This window comes from Mustela lutreola, chromosome 10 (genome assembly GCF_030435805.1).
Source record: "Mustela lutreola isolate mMusLut2 chromosome 10, mMusLut2.pri, whole genome shotgun sequence".
NCBI classification, from domain to species: domain Eukaryota; kingdom Metazoa; phylum Chordata; class Mammalia; order Carnivora; family Mustelidae; genus Mustela; species Mustela lutreola.
This window is the reverse complement of record NC_081299.1, coordinates 41,653,560-41,669,387: the sequence shown is the minus strand read 5'-3', so window position 1 is coordinate 41,669,387 and position 15,828 is coordinate 41,653,560. Positions and strand designations below refer to the sequence as shown.

The following is a 15,828-nucleotide window of genomic DNA, read 5'->3' as shown; positions in this document are numbered from 1 at the left end:
TGTCTTTCGAATTTCCATGTCTGTATGGATTACCCATACGTATGAATTAAATTTGATTTTCTCCTGTTGATCTGTCTCTTGTCAAGATGATTTTTAGTTCAGCTAGAAGAATCCTGAAGAGAACAGGTAATTCTTTTTTTTTTTTTTTAAATAAACTTTATTTTTTTATTCCTTTGACAGAGACAGATCAGAAGTAGGCAGAGAGGAAGGCAGAGAGAGGAGGAAGCAGGCTCCCTGCCAAGCAGAGAGCCCGATGCGGGACTCGATCCCAGGACCCTAAGATCATGACCTGAGCTGAAGGCAGAGGCTTTAACCCACTGAGCCACCCAGGCGCCCCGAGAACAGGTAATTCTTACCTGTTCTTGCCAACCTGTTCTTCCCTGTTCTTACCAACACTTCACTCCCTGTGCAAATATTATCTCAAAATGAATTATAGATCTATATGTAAGAGTTAACAACTATAAAACTTTCAGATTGAAAATACAGGAGAAAATTTTTGTGACTTTGGGTTAAGGTAAATATTTCTTAAGAAACTAAAGTATAAACTATAAAAGAAAAACCAGTGAACTGGACTTCATCAAAGTTTAAAACTTATACTCTTCAAAAGACAGTTAAGAAAATGAAAACACAAGCCACATGTCCTGGAATATAATATTTGCAAAATGCACTATCTGATAAAGGACCATCTCCAAAATTTATAAAGTACTAAAAACTCATTAAGAAAACTCGATTTTTATTTTATTTTTTTAAAAATAAAATATTTATTTTATTTATTTATTTATTTGACAGACAGAGATCACAAGTAGGCAGAGAGGCAGGCAGAGAGAGAGAGGGAGAAGCAGGCTCCCCGCTGAGCAGAGAGCCTGATGTAGGGCTCGATCCCAGGACCCTGGGATTATGACCAGAGCTGAAAGCAGAGGCTTTAACTCACTGAACCACCCTGGCACCCAAATAAAACTCATTTTTAAATGGGCAAAAGAAGAGCTACAGATGGTAAATAAGCATATGAAACAATGCTCATATCATTAGTCATTAAGGAAATGCAAATTAAAATTACAATGAGGTGCCACAACACACTCATTAAAAAAGCAAAAATAAAGTTGTTGTTTTTTTTTTCTTTTAGAGGCAATATCAAGTGCTGGCAAGGATCCAGAATAATTGAAACTTTTCATACATTGCAGGTAAATGTATAAAGTACAATACATACATACACACAATCATATGGATGAATCTCAAAAGCATTATGCTAAATGAAATAAACCAATACAAACGTGTGATTCTACTTATAAAGCCTTCTGGAAAATACAAAACTATAGGGAATGAAACCAAATTGATAGCTGCCAGAAGCAGATGCAAAGGGGAGGGGAATAAATACAAAGGGACATGAAGCAAGGTTGAGAGATGATGGAAATGTTGTGTATGCTGATTTTGGTGGTGGCTACATGACTGTATCTGTTCATCCATACTCACTAAACTATGTCTGAGAAGGTGAATCTTACTGTGTATAAGTTATACCTCAATAAACCTGACTATAAAAACTCACAGAAAACTTTGTAACAGACTTGCACAAAATTAAGGATAAAAAGAAAATCCTAAAAGCCCAAGAGCAGAAAAAGAAAAGGAAAAAAAAAACTGAAGGAGATGTCAAAAGACAACAGAGTCGTATTTTCAAAGTACTTGCTAAGGGGAGGTAAAAGAAAGAAAGTAAGGAATGAGGGAACAAAGAGGAAAGGGAGGGAAAATATCCGTTAACCTAGAATTTTGCAACCAATTAATTATCCAAGAGGGATGGCAAAACAAAAAAATTTCAGACACACAAAGGCTAATAGAGTTTATGAACCACAGAGCTTCACTAAGAGAACTAAAAGATGTATTTCAGCAAGAAAAGCAAGTTCAAATGGAAACACAAGGTACTGAAAAAACAGGTATGGAGAAAATATAATGGCAAATTTAGTAATTTTGATTGAACTGAATAATGATAGTGATCTTTGATACTGACATTGAATACTGAACTGATAATTAAATATAAATAAAAACATATTTTTCTTTTACAACAAAAGGCAAACAAACTATAGGGAACAACAGTAAGACTGGTGAAGATACCAAATGAGTAAAGTATGTTTCAGGTCTGTGTCATGCTTGGGAGGACAAAAATCCTGTGTGGGAGGCAGAATTCTGTCTGCCTCCTGTAAATATGCCTTATTTAATTCCCTCTCCTTGAGTGATGGCAGCACCTATGAATATAATGGAATGTACCCCCAAAGTCAGGTTATTAATCAGTGGGCTTTGAGTTAATCAGTAGGGAGATTATCAGTATGGGCTGATAAATCTAGATCTAGGCAGAGACATACTCCTGCTGACTTGGAAGAAAGGAAACATCATTGTTGTAAACTATCCATGGAGCCAGGAAGCCATGGAACTGCAGGCAGCATCTGGGAGCCAAAAGGATTACCCAACCAATAGCTATCAAGAAAATGCCACCACCTAGGTCTGTGATTTAGATAAACCTTTAACACCTCTCATTTTCCTCATCTAAAAAACAAAGAGTTTGTAGCAGATGATCTAAGACACCTCCTAGTCCCAGTATTTTATTAGGTGTGAAATGATTCCTAGTTGAGGAGAGACTCTTATGGCTCACTTGTTTATGCCTCTGAAATGCTATTTACTCAGATATATATGCACATGCCCCCATCTATATTATAGACAACATTTAAAATAGCTTACATGAGTTATAGTCTGACTTTAGACATCACCATTATTTTACTATCCACTTCAAAGTAATTTTGTTGTAGAAATTTTGCATTTTAATCTGATAGTTCAAAATAAATTCTACTGATACATAAGGATAATTTTGAAAAGTGAGTAACTGCTTATGATAAACATATATTCTAATGACTCATGCAATGATTCTCAGCCTTTCCTTGTTGGTATTTCTCAGAGTTCCAGTCACAGCTCTAGTCTCCTCTTAGGGACCTAACCCATTCACAACCACAGTTTCAACAATCACATAAAAGTTAGGTCTCCCAAATCTCAGATCTACTACCTGAGGTCCATACTCATATATTCATTGTCCATTTACATAACACCATCTGTTGTCAATATTTCAAATTCAACACACTGGACAAAGAACCAGCCTCCCACTCCTCTGCCAAATCTGTTCTTCTATTTATTATCTTGATGAATAAGAACAAAGTCCACTCGGATGTCCAAGTCAGAAATTTGAAGCCACTTGGACTTGTTTCCTCTCACCCCTCACGTCTAGTTACCAAACACTATTGAACTGACACATCACTGTCTTTTATTTCTTCTCAATATTCTTTGTTCCCACTGCTATTACTTAATTACCTTACTAAATCCTGATAATTTAATTTCTTACTGGATCCTGACAATAGATTTTTAATTATTTTTTTAAAAAGAGTTTATTTATTTATTTGACAGAGAGAGATCACAAGTAGGCAGAGAGGCAGGCAGAGAGAGAGGGGGAAGCAGGCTCCCCGCAGAGCAGACAGCCTGATGTAGGACCTGATGTAGGACCCTGAGATCAGACCTGAACCAAAGGCAGAGGCTTAACCCATTGAGCCATGCAGGCGCCCCTTGAAAATTAATTTTAAAATAACAAAGTATAAGTGAGGATGTAGAGAAAAGAGACCCTCATGAACCATTGCTGGGAATGTAAACTGGTGCAGTCACTAAGGAAAACAGCATGGAGGTTCCTCAAAAATAAAAAATAGAACTGGGGCCCCTGGGTGGCTCAGTCAGTTGAGTGTCTTGACTCCTGATTTTGGCTCAAGTCATGATCTCAGGCTCCTCGGATTTAGCCTTGCACTCAGTGTGGAGTCTGCTTGGGATTCTCTTTCTCCCTCTCTGTCTCTGCTCCTCCTTCCCTCACACTCTCTCTCTAAAATAAGTAAATAAAATCTTTAAATAAATAAATACAGAATTTTGTGTAAGATGGCAGAGAAGTAGGAGACCCTGTTTCAACCAGTCCCCTGAAGTGAGCTAATTATCTACCAGAACACTCTGAACACCCATGAAACCAGCTTGAGATATAGGATTATACACTTCTGAATCCCTACAGGGGCAGAAGACACCAGCGGACAGGTAAAGCATACTAGGAATGATCGGACTGATATCAGAGGATAAAAAGAAGGAGGAGGGAGTCACCAGAAGCAACCCATTGGAAAGAAATACCCCAATACAAAAGTGCCCTGTGATTGGGGACAAGCATTGGCTTGGAGTCTAGTTAAAAGCACTCAAAAAGAGCAACTGGTGGAATTGGGCAGTCACCAGCAGGCCTAAGCCCTGGACCCAGATTGGCCACTGCCGGCAACCACCGGTGCCAGAGAAAGTCTGTCAGCAGAGGAGCCTCCAGTTCCTGGTCCCAGAGCCCCCAGGATTGCGAAGCTTAAGAGAGTCTGGTGGGCATTCTCTAGAACCATAGCCTTTTGCATTCGTGTTCACTGTGCGACCAGGATCTGAAACATGCTCCCCAACCTCACCTGAGAGTGTTCCCTGTGGGTGCTAGCCGGTGGTCTATAGGACCGGCAGAGAGTCTGAACACTCCCAACCTGGACTTGAAAGAACTACCCCAGACAGCAGTCCGGGCAAAGGCAGCCACCAGAAGCAGGCTCCCTAGACCAACATCCCTCGCAGTTATGGCACAGGGGTGCAGGGACAGGCGGGTGCTTCAGGCCACAAGAGACCATCGGGGTTCTCTGCTGAGGACTAAACCTCTGAAAAGCCACAAAAAGCTGCCAAATAACAAAAACCTCCAGAGAACAAAAGCCTGAAAAACCGGTTTCCACAGAGCCCAGCCCCTTGACAGGGAGCAGGAGGACTCGACCCAAGCAAGACCAACTGAAAAACAACACGGCAGGCCCCTGCCCAGAAAGCCAGCCAAAAGAAGGAGCAAAAGAACCAGAGGACAACCACCACTGGGTCCCCATAAAACTGTAAAACCCCAATATCAGGGGAAAACAATTTAGCTCCCGGTACTGTCTAAAACCTGTATATTTCATAGTACTACTTTTTTTTTTTTAAGATTTTATTTATTTGTCAGAGAGAGAGAGTACAGGCAGGCAGAGTGGCAGGAGGAGGAAGAGGGAAAAGCAGGCTCTCTGCGGAGCAAGCTCCCCACAGAGCAAGGAGCCCAATGCAGAACTCGATCCCAGGACGCCAGGACGATGATCTGAGCCAAAGGCAGTCGCTTAACTGATTGAGCCACCCAGGTATCCCACTACTTTTATTTTTGATTCATTCTCACTATTCTTGTCCTTTTTAATTTCTTTTAACCTATTTACCATTACAACTAGAGGTTTAATACAACATATTCCACAATAACCTTATTTTTTTTTTAAAAGATTTTATTTATTTATCAGAGAGAGAGAGGGAGAGAGAGCGAGCACAGGCAGACAGAATGGCAGGCTGAGGCAGAAGAAGCAGGCTCCCTGCCGAGCAAGGAGCCCAATGTGGGACTCGATCCCAGGATGCTGGGATCATGACCTGAGCCAAAGGCAGCTGCTTAACCAACTGACCCACCCAGGCGTCCCCCACAATAACCTTTTAACTTGAACTTTTTTCATACATATACCTGTATTTTTCTTTTTCTTTTCTATTTTATTTCTTTTTAATATACATATAGATCATATAGATATAAACTTCAAGGTAATCCTCTTTTCCTAATCAATACTACCCCTATATATAAACCACTTTTAATCTCCCTTTATCTCTGGAAAGTTGAGTCTTTTAACAAAGATATCAAGATACACCCAGTAAGAATCAAAATAACCTTCCTCGCCCACATCGAGGATTTATAACCACCCTCCCATCTTCTTCTTCTGTCAGTGTTTCTGTGTATTTGTTTTTGTTCTGGGATTACATAAATCTCATCCTTGGGGTTCATTTTGGCTGGGATCTTTTTTTTTTTTTTTCTTGTCATTTACTTTTTGTTTCTCTTTTTGTTCGTCCGTTTTTGTTTGTATACCTTATATATCTTACCTTTGGGGCCCATTCTGGCTGGGTCTTTTTTTTTTTTTTTCTGTCTCTCTTTCTCTTTCTCTGTTTTTATTTTTTCTTTCTCTTTGGTGGTGGCTTCCGATTGCTCAGAAGCGTTCCAGGGTGCACCCTGCCTGGATTGCAGTTCATATATTCAGCTACACATCCCCTCAACCACCTCTCACCAAAATGACTAGGAGGAGGAACACCCAACAGAGGAAAAATTCAGAGACTGTGCCCTCTCCATCAGAGCTACTGGAAATGGACATAAACAGTATGTCTGAAAGGGAATTCAGGGTAACAATTATCCAGGCAATGGCTAGGTTGGAGAAAACCATTAGTGACTACATGGAATCCGATTAAGGCAGAAGTGAGAGGCACTGGGGAAGAAGTCAAAAATGCTATCAATGAGATCCAATCTAATCTAAATACTCTAACAGCTACAGTAACTGAGGCAGAAGATAGAATTAGTGATCTAGAGGACAAACTGATAGAGAAAAAGGATCAGGAGGAGCCCTGGAACAAACAGCTTAGAAGCCATGAAAACAGAAGTAAGGAAATAAGTGATGCCATGAAATGTTTCAATGTCAGAATTATTGGGATCCCTGAGGGGGTGGAGAAAGAAAGAAGACCAGAAGATATAGCTGAAAAAATTCTCCATGAAAATTCTCCCAATATGGGTTATGGACCCAATGTTCGTGTCCTAGAGATAGAAAGATCAACCCCCAAGATGAACGATCTCAAGGCACCTGATTACAAGACTGATGAATCATAATTTTAGACAAGAGATCTCAGAGCGGCTAGGGGGAAAAGATTCCGTACATACAGAGGAAGGTCCATCTTAAGAATAACGTCAGACCTGTAAACAGAAACCTGGCAAGCCAGAAGGGGCTGGCAAGACATATTCAGGGCACTAAATGAGAAGAACATGCAGCCAAGAATACTTCATCCCGCAAGGTTGACATTCAAAATGGATGGAGAGATAAAGAGCTTCCAAGACCAGTAAGGTTTAAGAGAATATGTGACCACCAAGCCAGCACTATAAGAAATATTAAGTGGGGGTTCTATAAGAGAAGAAAGAATAAAGAAAGAAAGAAGAAAGAACCCAAGAGTGTCATAAAACAGAAATTTACAAAGACAATCTATAGAGGGGCGCCTGGGTGGCTCAGTGGGTTGGGCCGCTGCCTTCGGCTCGGGTCGTGATCTCAGGGTCCTGGGATCGAGTCCCACATCGGGCTCTCTGCTGAGAGCCTGCTTCCCTCTCTCTCTCTCTCTGCCTGCCTCTCCATCTGCTTGTGATTTCTCTCTGTCAAATAAATAAATAAAATCTTTAAAAAAAAAAAAAAAGACAATCTATAGAAACAAGGACTTCACAGGCAACATGATGTCAATAAAAACGTCTCTTTCAATAATCACTCTCAACGTGAACAGCCTAAACCCTCCCATAAAACAGCACAGGGTTGCAGACTGGATAAAATGACAGGACCTGTCCATATGCTGTCTACAAGAGACCCATTTGGGACCTAAGGATATATCCAGACTGAAAGTGAAGGGATGGAGAAGCATCTTTCATGCCAATGGGCCTCAAAAGAAAGCTGGGGTAGTGATTCTCATATCAGATAATTTAGATTTTAAACTAAAGACTGTAGTCAGAGATAAAGAAGGACACTACATCATTCTTAAAGGGTCTATCCACCAAGATAGACCCTTTGCCTAACAATTGCAAATATTTATGCCTCCAATACAGGAGTAACTACATAAGATGACTGTTAATTAAGATAAAGAGCCATACTGATATGAATACATTAATAGTAGGGAATCTTAACATGCCATTCTCAGTAACAGACAAATCATCCAAGCAGAAAATTAATAAAGAAACAAGAGCATTGAATGACATTGGACCAGATGGACCTCATAGATATACAGAACATTCCACCATAAAACAACAGAATACTCATTCTTCTCAAGCGTACATGGAACTTTCTCCAGACTAGACCACATACTGGGTCACAAATCAGGGCTCAACTGATACCAAAATTGAGATTACTCCCTGTGTATTCTCAGACCACAATGCTATGAAACTGGAACTCAACCACAAGAAAAAGTTTGGAAGGAATTCAAACACTTGGAAGCTAAAGACCACTCTGCTTAAGAATGTTTGGCTTAGGGGCTCCTGGGTGGCTCAATGGGTTAAGCCTCTGCTTTCGGCTCGGGTCATGATCTCAGGGTCCTAGAATTGAGCCCCGCATCGGGCTCTCTGCTCAGCGGCGAGCCTGCTTCCCCCTTTCTCTCTGCCTGCCTCTCTGCCTAGCTGTGATCTCTTTCTCTGTCAAATAAATAAATAAAATCCTAAAAAAAAAAAAAAAAAGAGAATGTTTGGATTAACCAAGAAATCAAAGAAAAACTTAGACAATTCATGAAAACCAATGAGAATGAAGACACTGGTTCAAAATCTATGGGATACAGCAAAGGCAGTCCTAAGGAAAAATACATAACCATACAAGCCTCCCTCAAAAAAATGAAAAATCCAGAATACACCAGCTCTCTTTACACCTTAAAAAACTGAAGATCAACAAAAAATTAAGCCAACCCCACACACAAGAAGGGAAATGATCAAGATTAGAGCAGAGATCAATGAGATAGAAACTAGAGATACAGTAGAACACATCAACGAAAGAAGAAGCTGGTTTTTTTAAAGAATCAATAAGATCGATAAACCACTGGCCAAACTAACCCAAAAGTAAAGAGAGAGGACCCAAATTAATAAAATTATGAATGAAAAGGGAGAGATCATGACTAACACCAAGGAAACAGAAACAATCATCAGATGATCAACAGTTATATGCCAATAGGTTAAGCAACCTAGATGAAATGGATGCATTCCTGGAAACCTGTAAGCTTCCAAAACTGAATCAGGAATAAACTGACAACCTGAACAGATGAATATCTAGTAATGAGACTGAACCAGTGATCAAAAACCTCCCAAAAAACAAGAGCCCAGGACCTGACAGATTCCCTGGAGAACTCTACCTAACATTCAAAGAAGAAGTAACACCTATTCTCCTGAAGCTGTTTCAAAAGACAGAAACAGAAGGAAAACTTCCAGACTCTTTTTATGAAGCCAGCATTACCCTGATACTCAAACCAGGCAAGAGCCCACCAAAAAGGGGAATTTCAGACCAACATCCCTGATGAATATGGATGCCAAGATTCCCAACAAGATCCTAGTTAGTAGGATCCAACAGTGCATTAAAAAGATTATCCACCATGACCAGGTGGGATTTATCCATGAGAGGCAAGGGTGGTCCAACATTCACAAATCAATTAATGTGACAGAACAGATCAATAAGAGAAGACAGAAGAACCACATGGTCCTCTCAATTGATGCAGAAAAAGCATTTGACAAGATACAGCATCTGTTCCTGATTAAAACTCTTCAAAGTATTGGGATAGAGGGTATATTCTCAACTTCATAAAATCTATCTATGAAAAACCCACAGTGAATATCATCCTCAATGGGGAAAAGCTGACAGCCTTCCCTTTGAGATCAGGAACATGACAAGGATGTCCACTCTTGCCACTGCTGTTCAACGTACTAGAAGTCCTAGCAACAGCAGTCAGACAACAAAAAGAAATAAAAGGTATTCAAATTGGCAAAGAAGAAGTCAAACTCTCTCTCTTTGCAGATGACATGATACTTTATAAGGAAAACCCAAATGACTCCACCCCAATTCAGTAATGTGGCAGGATACAAAATCAATGTACAGAAATCAGCTGCTCTCTTATACACTAACAATGAAAAAAATAGAAAGGGAAATTAGAGAATAGATTCCATTTACTATAGCACTGAGAACCATAAGATACTTGGGAATAAACCCAACCGAAGAGGTAAAAGATCTGTACTCAGGAATTACAGAACACTCATGAAAGAAACTGAAGAAGACACAAAAAGATGGAAGAGCATTCCATGCTCATGGATCAGAAGAATAAACATTGTTAAAATGTCTATACTGCCTAGAGCCATCAATATTTTCAATGCCATCCCAATCAAAATTCCACCAGTATCCTTCAAAGAGCTGAAACAAACAATCCTAAAATTTGTATGGAACCAGAAGAGATCCCAAATTGCTAAGGAAATGTTGAAAAAGAAAAACAAAACTGGGGGAATGATGTTGGCTGACTTCAAGCTTTACTGAAAAGCTACGATCACCAAGACAGCATGGTACTGGCACAAAAACAGACGCATAGACCAGTGGAACAGAGTAGAAAGCCCAGATGTGGACCCTCAACTCTATGGTGAAATAACCTTTAACAAAGCAGGAAAAAGTACACAGTAGAAAAAAGTCTCTTCAATAAATGGTGCTGGGAAAATTGGACAGCTGTGTGTAGAAGAAGGAAACTTGACCATTCTCTTATACCATACACAAAGATAAAATGGAAATGGGTTAAAAAACTCAACATGAAGCAGGAATCTATCAAAATCCTAGAGGAGAACACAGGCAGTAACCTCTTTGACATCAGCCACAGCAACTTCTTTCAAGACATGTCTGAAAGGCAAAGGAAACAAGTGAAAATGAACTTTTGGGACTTCATCAAAAACAAAAGCTTCTGCACAGCAAAGGAAACAGTCAACAAAACACAGAGGCAACACACGGAATGGGAGAGGATATTCACAAATGACACTACAAAGGGCTGATATCCAAGATCTATAAAGAACTCCTCAAACTCAACACGCACAAAACATATAATATGTCAAAAAATGAACAGAAGGGGCACGTGGGTGGCTCGGTGCCTCTGCCTTCGGCTCAGGTCATGATCTCAGGGTCCTGAGATCAAGCCCCGTATTATGCTCTCTGCTCAACAGGGAATCTGCTTCCTCCTCTCTCTGCCTGTCTCTCTGCCTACTTGTGATCTCTCTCTCGATCTCCCTCTCTCTCTCTCTCTCTGTCAAATAGATAAATAAATAAATAACTCTTTTTAAAAAAATAAATAAATGGACAGAAGACATGAACAGACACTTTAAAGAAGACATACAAATGGCCAACAGACACATGAAAGTATGTTCATCATCATGAGCCAGCAGGGAGATTCAAATCAAAACCACACTGAGATACCACCTTACACCAGTTAAAATGGCCAAAATCAACAAGACAGTAAACAACAAGTGTTGAAGAGGATGTGGAGAAAGGGGAACCCTCCTACACTGTTGGTGGGAATGCAAGTTGGTGCAGCCACTTTGGAAAACAGTGTGGAGATTCCTTAGGAAATTAAAAATAGAGTTACCCTATGACCCTGTAATTGTACTACTGGGTATTTACTTCAAAGATACAGATGTAGTGAAAAGAAGGGCCACCTGTACCCCAATGCTCATAGCAGCAATGGCCACAGTTGACAAACTGTGGAAATAACCAAGATGCCCTTCAATGGACGAATGGATAAGGAAGATATTGTCCATTTATACAATGGAGTATTATGCCTCCATCAGAAAGGATGAACACCCAACTTTTGTATCAACATGGATGGAACTGGAAGAGATTATGCTGAGTGAAATAAGTCAAGCAGAGACAGTCAATTATCTTATGGTTTCACTTACTTGTGGAGCATAAGGAATAACACGGAAGACACTGGGGATGGAGAAGAGAAGAGAATTGGGAGAAATCGGAAGAAGAGACAAACCATGAAAGACTGTGGACTATGAGAAACAAACTGAGGGTTTGAAAGGGGGAGGTGGGTGATGGGTGAGCCTGGTGGTGGGTATTAAGGAGGGCACATATTGCATGGAGCACTGGGTATGGTACATGAACAATGAATTCTGGAACACTGAAAAAAAATAATAAAATAATAAATAAACATAAAAGAACTACCATATGATCTAGCAATTCCACTTATGGATATTTATCTGAAGAGAATGAAAACACTAACTTGAAAAGAGATCTGCAGCCCATGTTTGTTACAACATCATTTACACTAGCCAAGACATGGAAACAACCTAAGTGTCTATCAACAGGTGAATGGATAAAGAAAATGTGATGTATATATACACTGTGGAATATTATTCTGCCATTAAAAAAAAAAATTCTGCACCTGGGTGGCTCAGTGGTTTAAAGCCTCTGCCTTTGGCTCAGGTCATGATCCCAGGTCCTGGGACTGAGCCCCGCATTGGGCTCTCTGCTCAGCAGGGAGCCTGCATCCTCGTCTCTCTCTGCCTGCCTCTCTGCCTACTTGTGATCTCTGTCTGTCAAATAAATAAAATCTTAAAAAAAAAAAAAATTCTGTCACTTGCAACAACACGGATGGAACTCAATGGCATTATTTTAAGTAAAATAAGCTAGACAGAGAAAGACAAATAACATATGATTTCACATTTATATACAGAATCTAAAAAACAAAAAACCATAGGACACCTAGACACAGGATGGGGGTTGAGAGGGTGGGTAAAATCAGCGAAAGAGGTCAAAGGTACAAAATTCCAGTTGTAAGATAAATTAGTAGTGAGGGTGTATATACAGCATGGGAACTATAGTTAGCAACACTATTGGATATTTGAAAGCTGCTAATAGAGTAGATCTTAAAAGTTTTCATCAGCAAGAAAAAAAAACTGAAAATGGATGTTAACTAGACTCACTGTGATCATTTCACAGTAAATACAAATATCAAATCATTATATTTTACATCTGAAACTAACAGTACATGTCAATTATATCTCAATAAAAAAAATACTTAAGTCAATCTTACTGGGGTATAATTTCATGCTATAAAACCCAGAGACTTTAAGTATATAGTTCAATATGGTTTTGACAAATGTAAACATTCATGTAACCACCCTCCCTATCACTATATAAAATATTTATATAATCCCAGAAAATTCCCAGGGCCCCTCTGTAGCCAGTTGCAACCCCTGCAACCCCAACTCACCCCAGGCAAACACTAATCTAATTTCTATCACCACAGACTCATTTTGCCTGTTCTGGAGAATCATGTAAATAGAATCACATAATAGGTACTTTTTTGTGCCTGGCTTCTTTCGTTCAGCACAATGTCTGTGATATTCATCCATGTTGTTGTATGCATCAGCAGTTTGTTTTTATTGTCAAGCAATATTCTAGTGCTTATCCACTATATTTTTTTGTTTATCTACTGTAACTGCTTCTTAACTCGCTCTACCTGCCAGCAGATACATAGACTTTGATCCATTTTCATATTGCTTCTGAAGTCATCTTTCTAAAATGCAAATCTGCCTGTGTCACTCATTTTTTTTCAGTTGTTCCTCATTGCCTACTCAATAAAAGATGGACCCCTGAACAAGATTTTCATGAACCTCCCATGTGTTAGCACCTAATTCCTCCTCAAAACCCACATGAATATACAGTTGCTTGGATCCCCAATGCCATTTCGCTATTTATAGTTTTTATATGTGAATCCATCCAAATCAGGGAGAAAAGTGATTGTTTCCAGTCATTTCTGGAAATAAATTTAGGTTCTGAGTATTATATAGCCTGAAGGCTCTAAATGAATTCATATTAATCCTATACATTTCGGAACTGACACAGTAAATACTAAAGTATACTTCATAGGTATTTGGTAAGTTGTCGATGTACTGTCTTGTCCTCATGTAATATAACAAACTATCACAAAGACTAAGACATAAAGGTATAATCTTTTATGGATAAGCTATAATCACACTAAAGATGCAATTTTATATCCTGCTTTTGTCCTTACTTCAAGAGCATTTTCCGTGTTGTTACACTTTATTCATAAATATTACTTTTGATGGCTAAAAAGTGTTCAAAAAAAAAAGTGTACATCTAATTAGTATAACACAGTTTTAAACCTTCTCCTATAGTTAGGCATTAGGTTACCACTAAATTTTTGTGTTAAATTTAAGTAATGCTGAAATAAACATTTCATGTATAAAGTATATTTTACAATTTAGATAATTTTTTTTTTTTTTTTTTGGGCACAGAATCCCACAGGGGAATTACTGTATTCAGAAAGTATAAATAGGGGCACCTGTGTGGCTCAGTGGGTTAAGCCTCTGCCTTTAGCTCAGGTTGTGATCCCACGGTCCTGGGATCCGAGCCCCATATCGGGCTGTCTGCTCAGCAGGGAGCTTGCTTCCTCCTCTCTCTCTGTCTGCTTCTCTGCCTACTTGTGATCTCTCTGTCAAATAAATAAAATTTAAAAAAAAAAAAAAAAGAAGGGCGCCTGGGTGGCTCAGTGGGTTAAAGCCTTTGCCTTCAGCTCAGGTCATGATCCCAGTGTCCTGGGATTGAGCCCCACATTGGGCCCTCTGCTCCTCGGAGAGCCTGCTTCCTCCCCCTCTCTCTGCCTGCCTCTCTGCCTACTTGTAATCTCTGTCTGTCAAATAAATAAATAAAATCTTAAAAAAAAGAATTAAAAAAAATTTTTAAAAAGAAAGTATAAATAATTTATGATTTTAATATATTTATAAAATATCACCATGTATTACACAGAAATAATTTTAATACCCTGGTCAACCTCACTCCCCTTTCCAAGCCTTGTTCCTCAGAGACAATCTCTATTATTCATTTGTTATAGTTATTATACTACTCTTTCCCTATTTACAACCACAGATATTGTTTTTTAACTTCCTGTTATGATAATGAGAATTTAGCTAAACTAACCACTTCTTACCTCCTCTGTTAAATCAGAGGAGGCTAAGTTTGTAATGCCAAATAATACACATAAATATATTTCTTCTCTCTCAACTTATAATGTCTTTTTATTAGTATCCTTAGTCTTTTCCAGTAGCTATGCATCTACTTTTACATTGGGAAGGCAAACAATATTTATAATTTATTTTGAAACCATAATAAAGTTGCTCATGTCAGTGGTTTTTAAAACCTGAAAATTAAATAAATAATATTTACATTACGATTATATAGATATTGTTAACTGAAGAAACAAGTAGTAAGTTATGATTATGCTTCTTTTTACCAGGTACCAATATCATGATCCCTAACCCACTGAAAGAAAAATATTCTTACATGATGATCAAAGGATTATCTTGTAACTTTGATTCCAGCCTTTATAAAATAGTAACAGCCACATGAGGTAAAGTACTAAAATTTGTATTTCCTTAAGCCTTAGCAAGTTCTAACTTGCTGCTGATACAAAGTCCAATGCCAGGCTTCCAAATTAATGACTATTATTTTGCATCTGAGTCCAAAAATTTTTATCATCTTTTTTTTTTAAAGATTTTATTTATTTGACAGAGAGAGAGAGCACAAGCAGAGGGAGGGGTAGAGGGAGAAGCAGGCACCCTGCTAAGTAGTGAGCCTGATTCAGGGCTTGATCTCAGGACCCCAGGAGCACACCAGAGCAGAAGGCAGACATTTAACCAACAGATCCACCCCAGAACCCTGCACCCCTTTTTTTTTTTTTTTTAAAGTATGCTCCATACTCCAGCTTGTAGCCAAGCATGGGGCTTGAATTCATGACCCCGAGATCAAGACCCGAGCTGAAGTCAAGATTTGGATGCTTAACCAACTGAGCCGCCCAGGCTCCCCCTGAAATTTTTATTGTCTTATAAAGGGTGCAGACAAAGTCATAAAGCATTCCCACCTGCCAGAGCATCTCGATAAAGCTGCACAAAATGATTAAAGATATCCTTCGGCAAACACTTTTCATCTGGTAGACACTGTAGAAGGATGACTATCTCAGATTGACCCACTGCATGCATTCCCTTGGTTGTGAAACACCAGCACTTCCTGTTCACATCTATGAATGGAATAAAAATATAAAAGTAAGACATTCTCCTCAATCCTTACCTTTAAAAAAATGCACAGAAATCTGATAAAATATAGCAAAGAA

At 39.0% G+C, this 15,828-nt stretch overlaps 1 protein-coding gene across 3 annotated transcripts in view; it reads right to left on the bottom strand.

Moving 5' to 3' along the window:
* The window catches only part of ZFYVE9 (zinc finger FYVE-type containing 9), a 142,227-nt gene that overhangs the window by 57,801 nt on the left and 68,598 nt on the right, over positions 1–15,828 (bottom strand). For all 3 annotated transcript variants that reach the window (XM_059137367.1, XM_059137369.1, XM_059137368.1), the window contains one exon: positions 15,580–15,735. In XM_059137367.1, the coding sequence (XP_058993350.1) occupies positions 15,580–15,735 (156 nt within the window). The remainder of the gene's footprint in view (positions 1–15,579; positions 15,736–15,828) is intronic.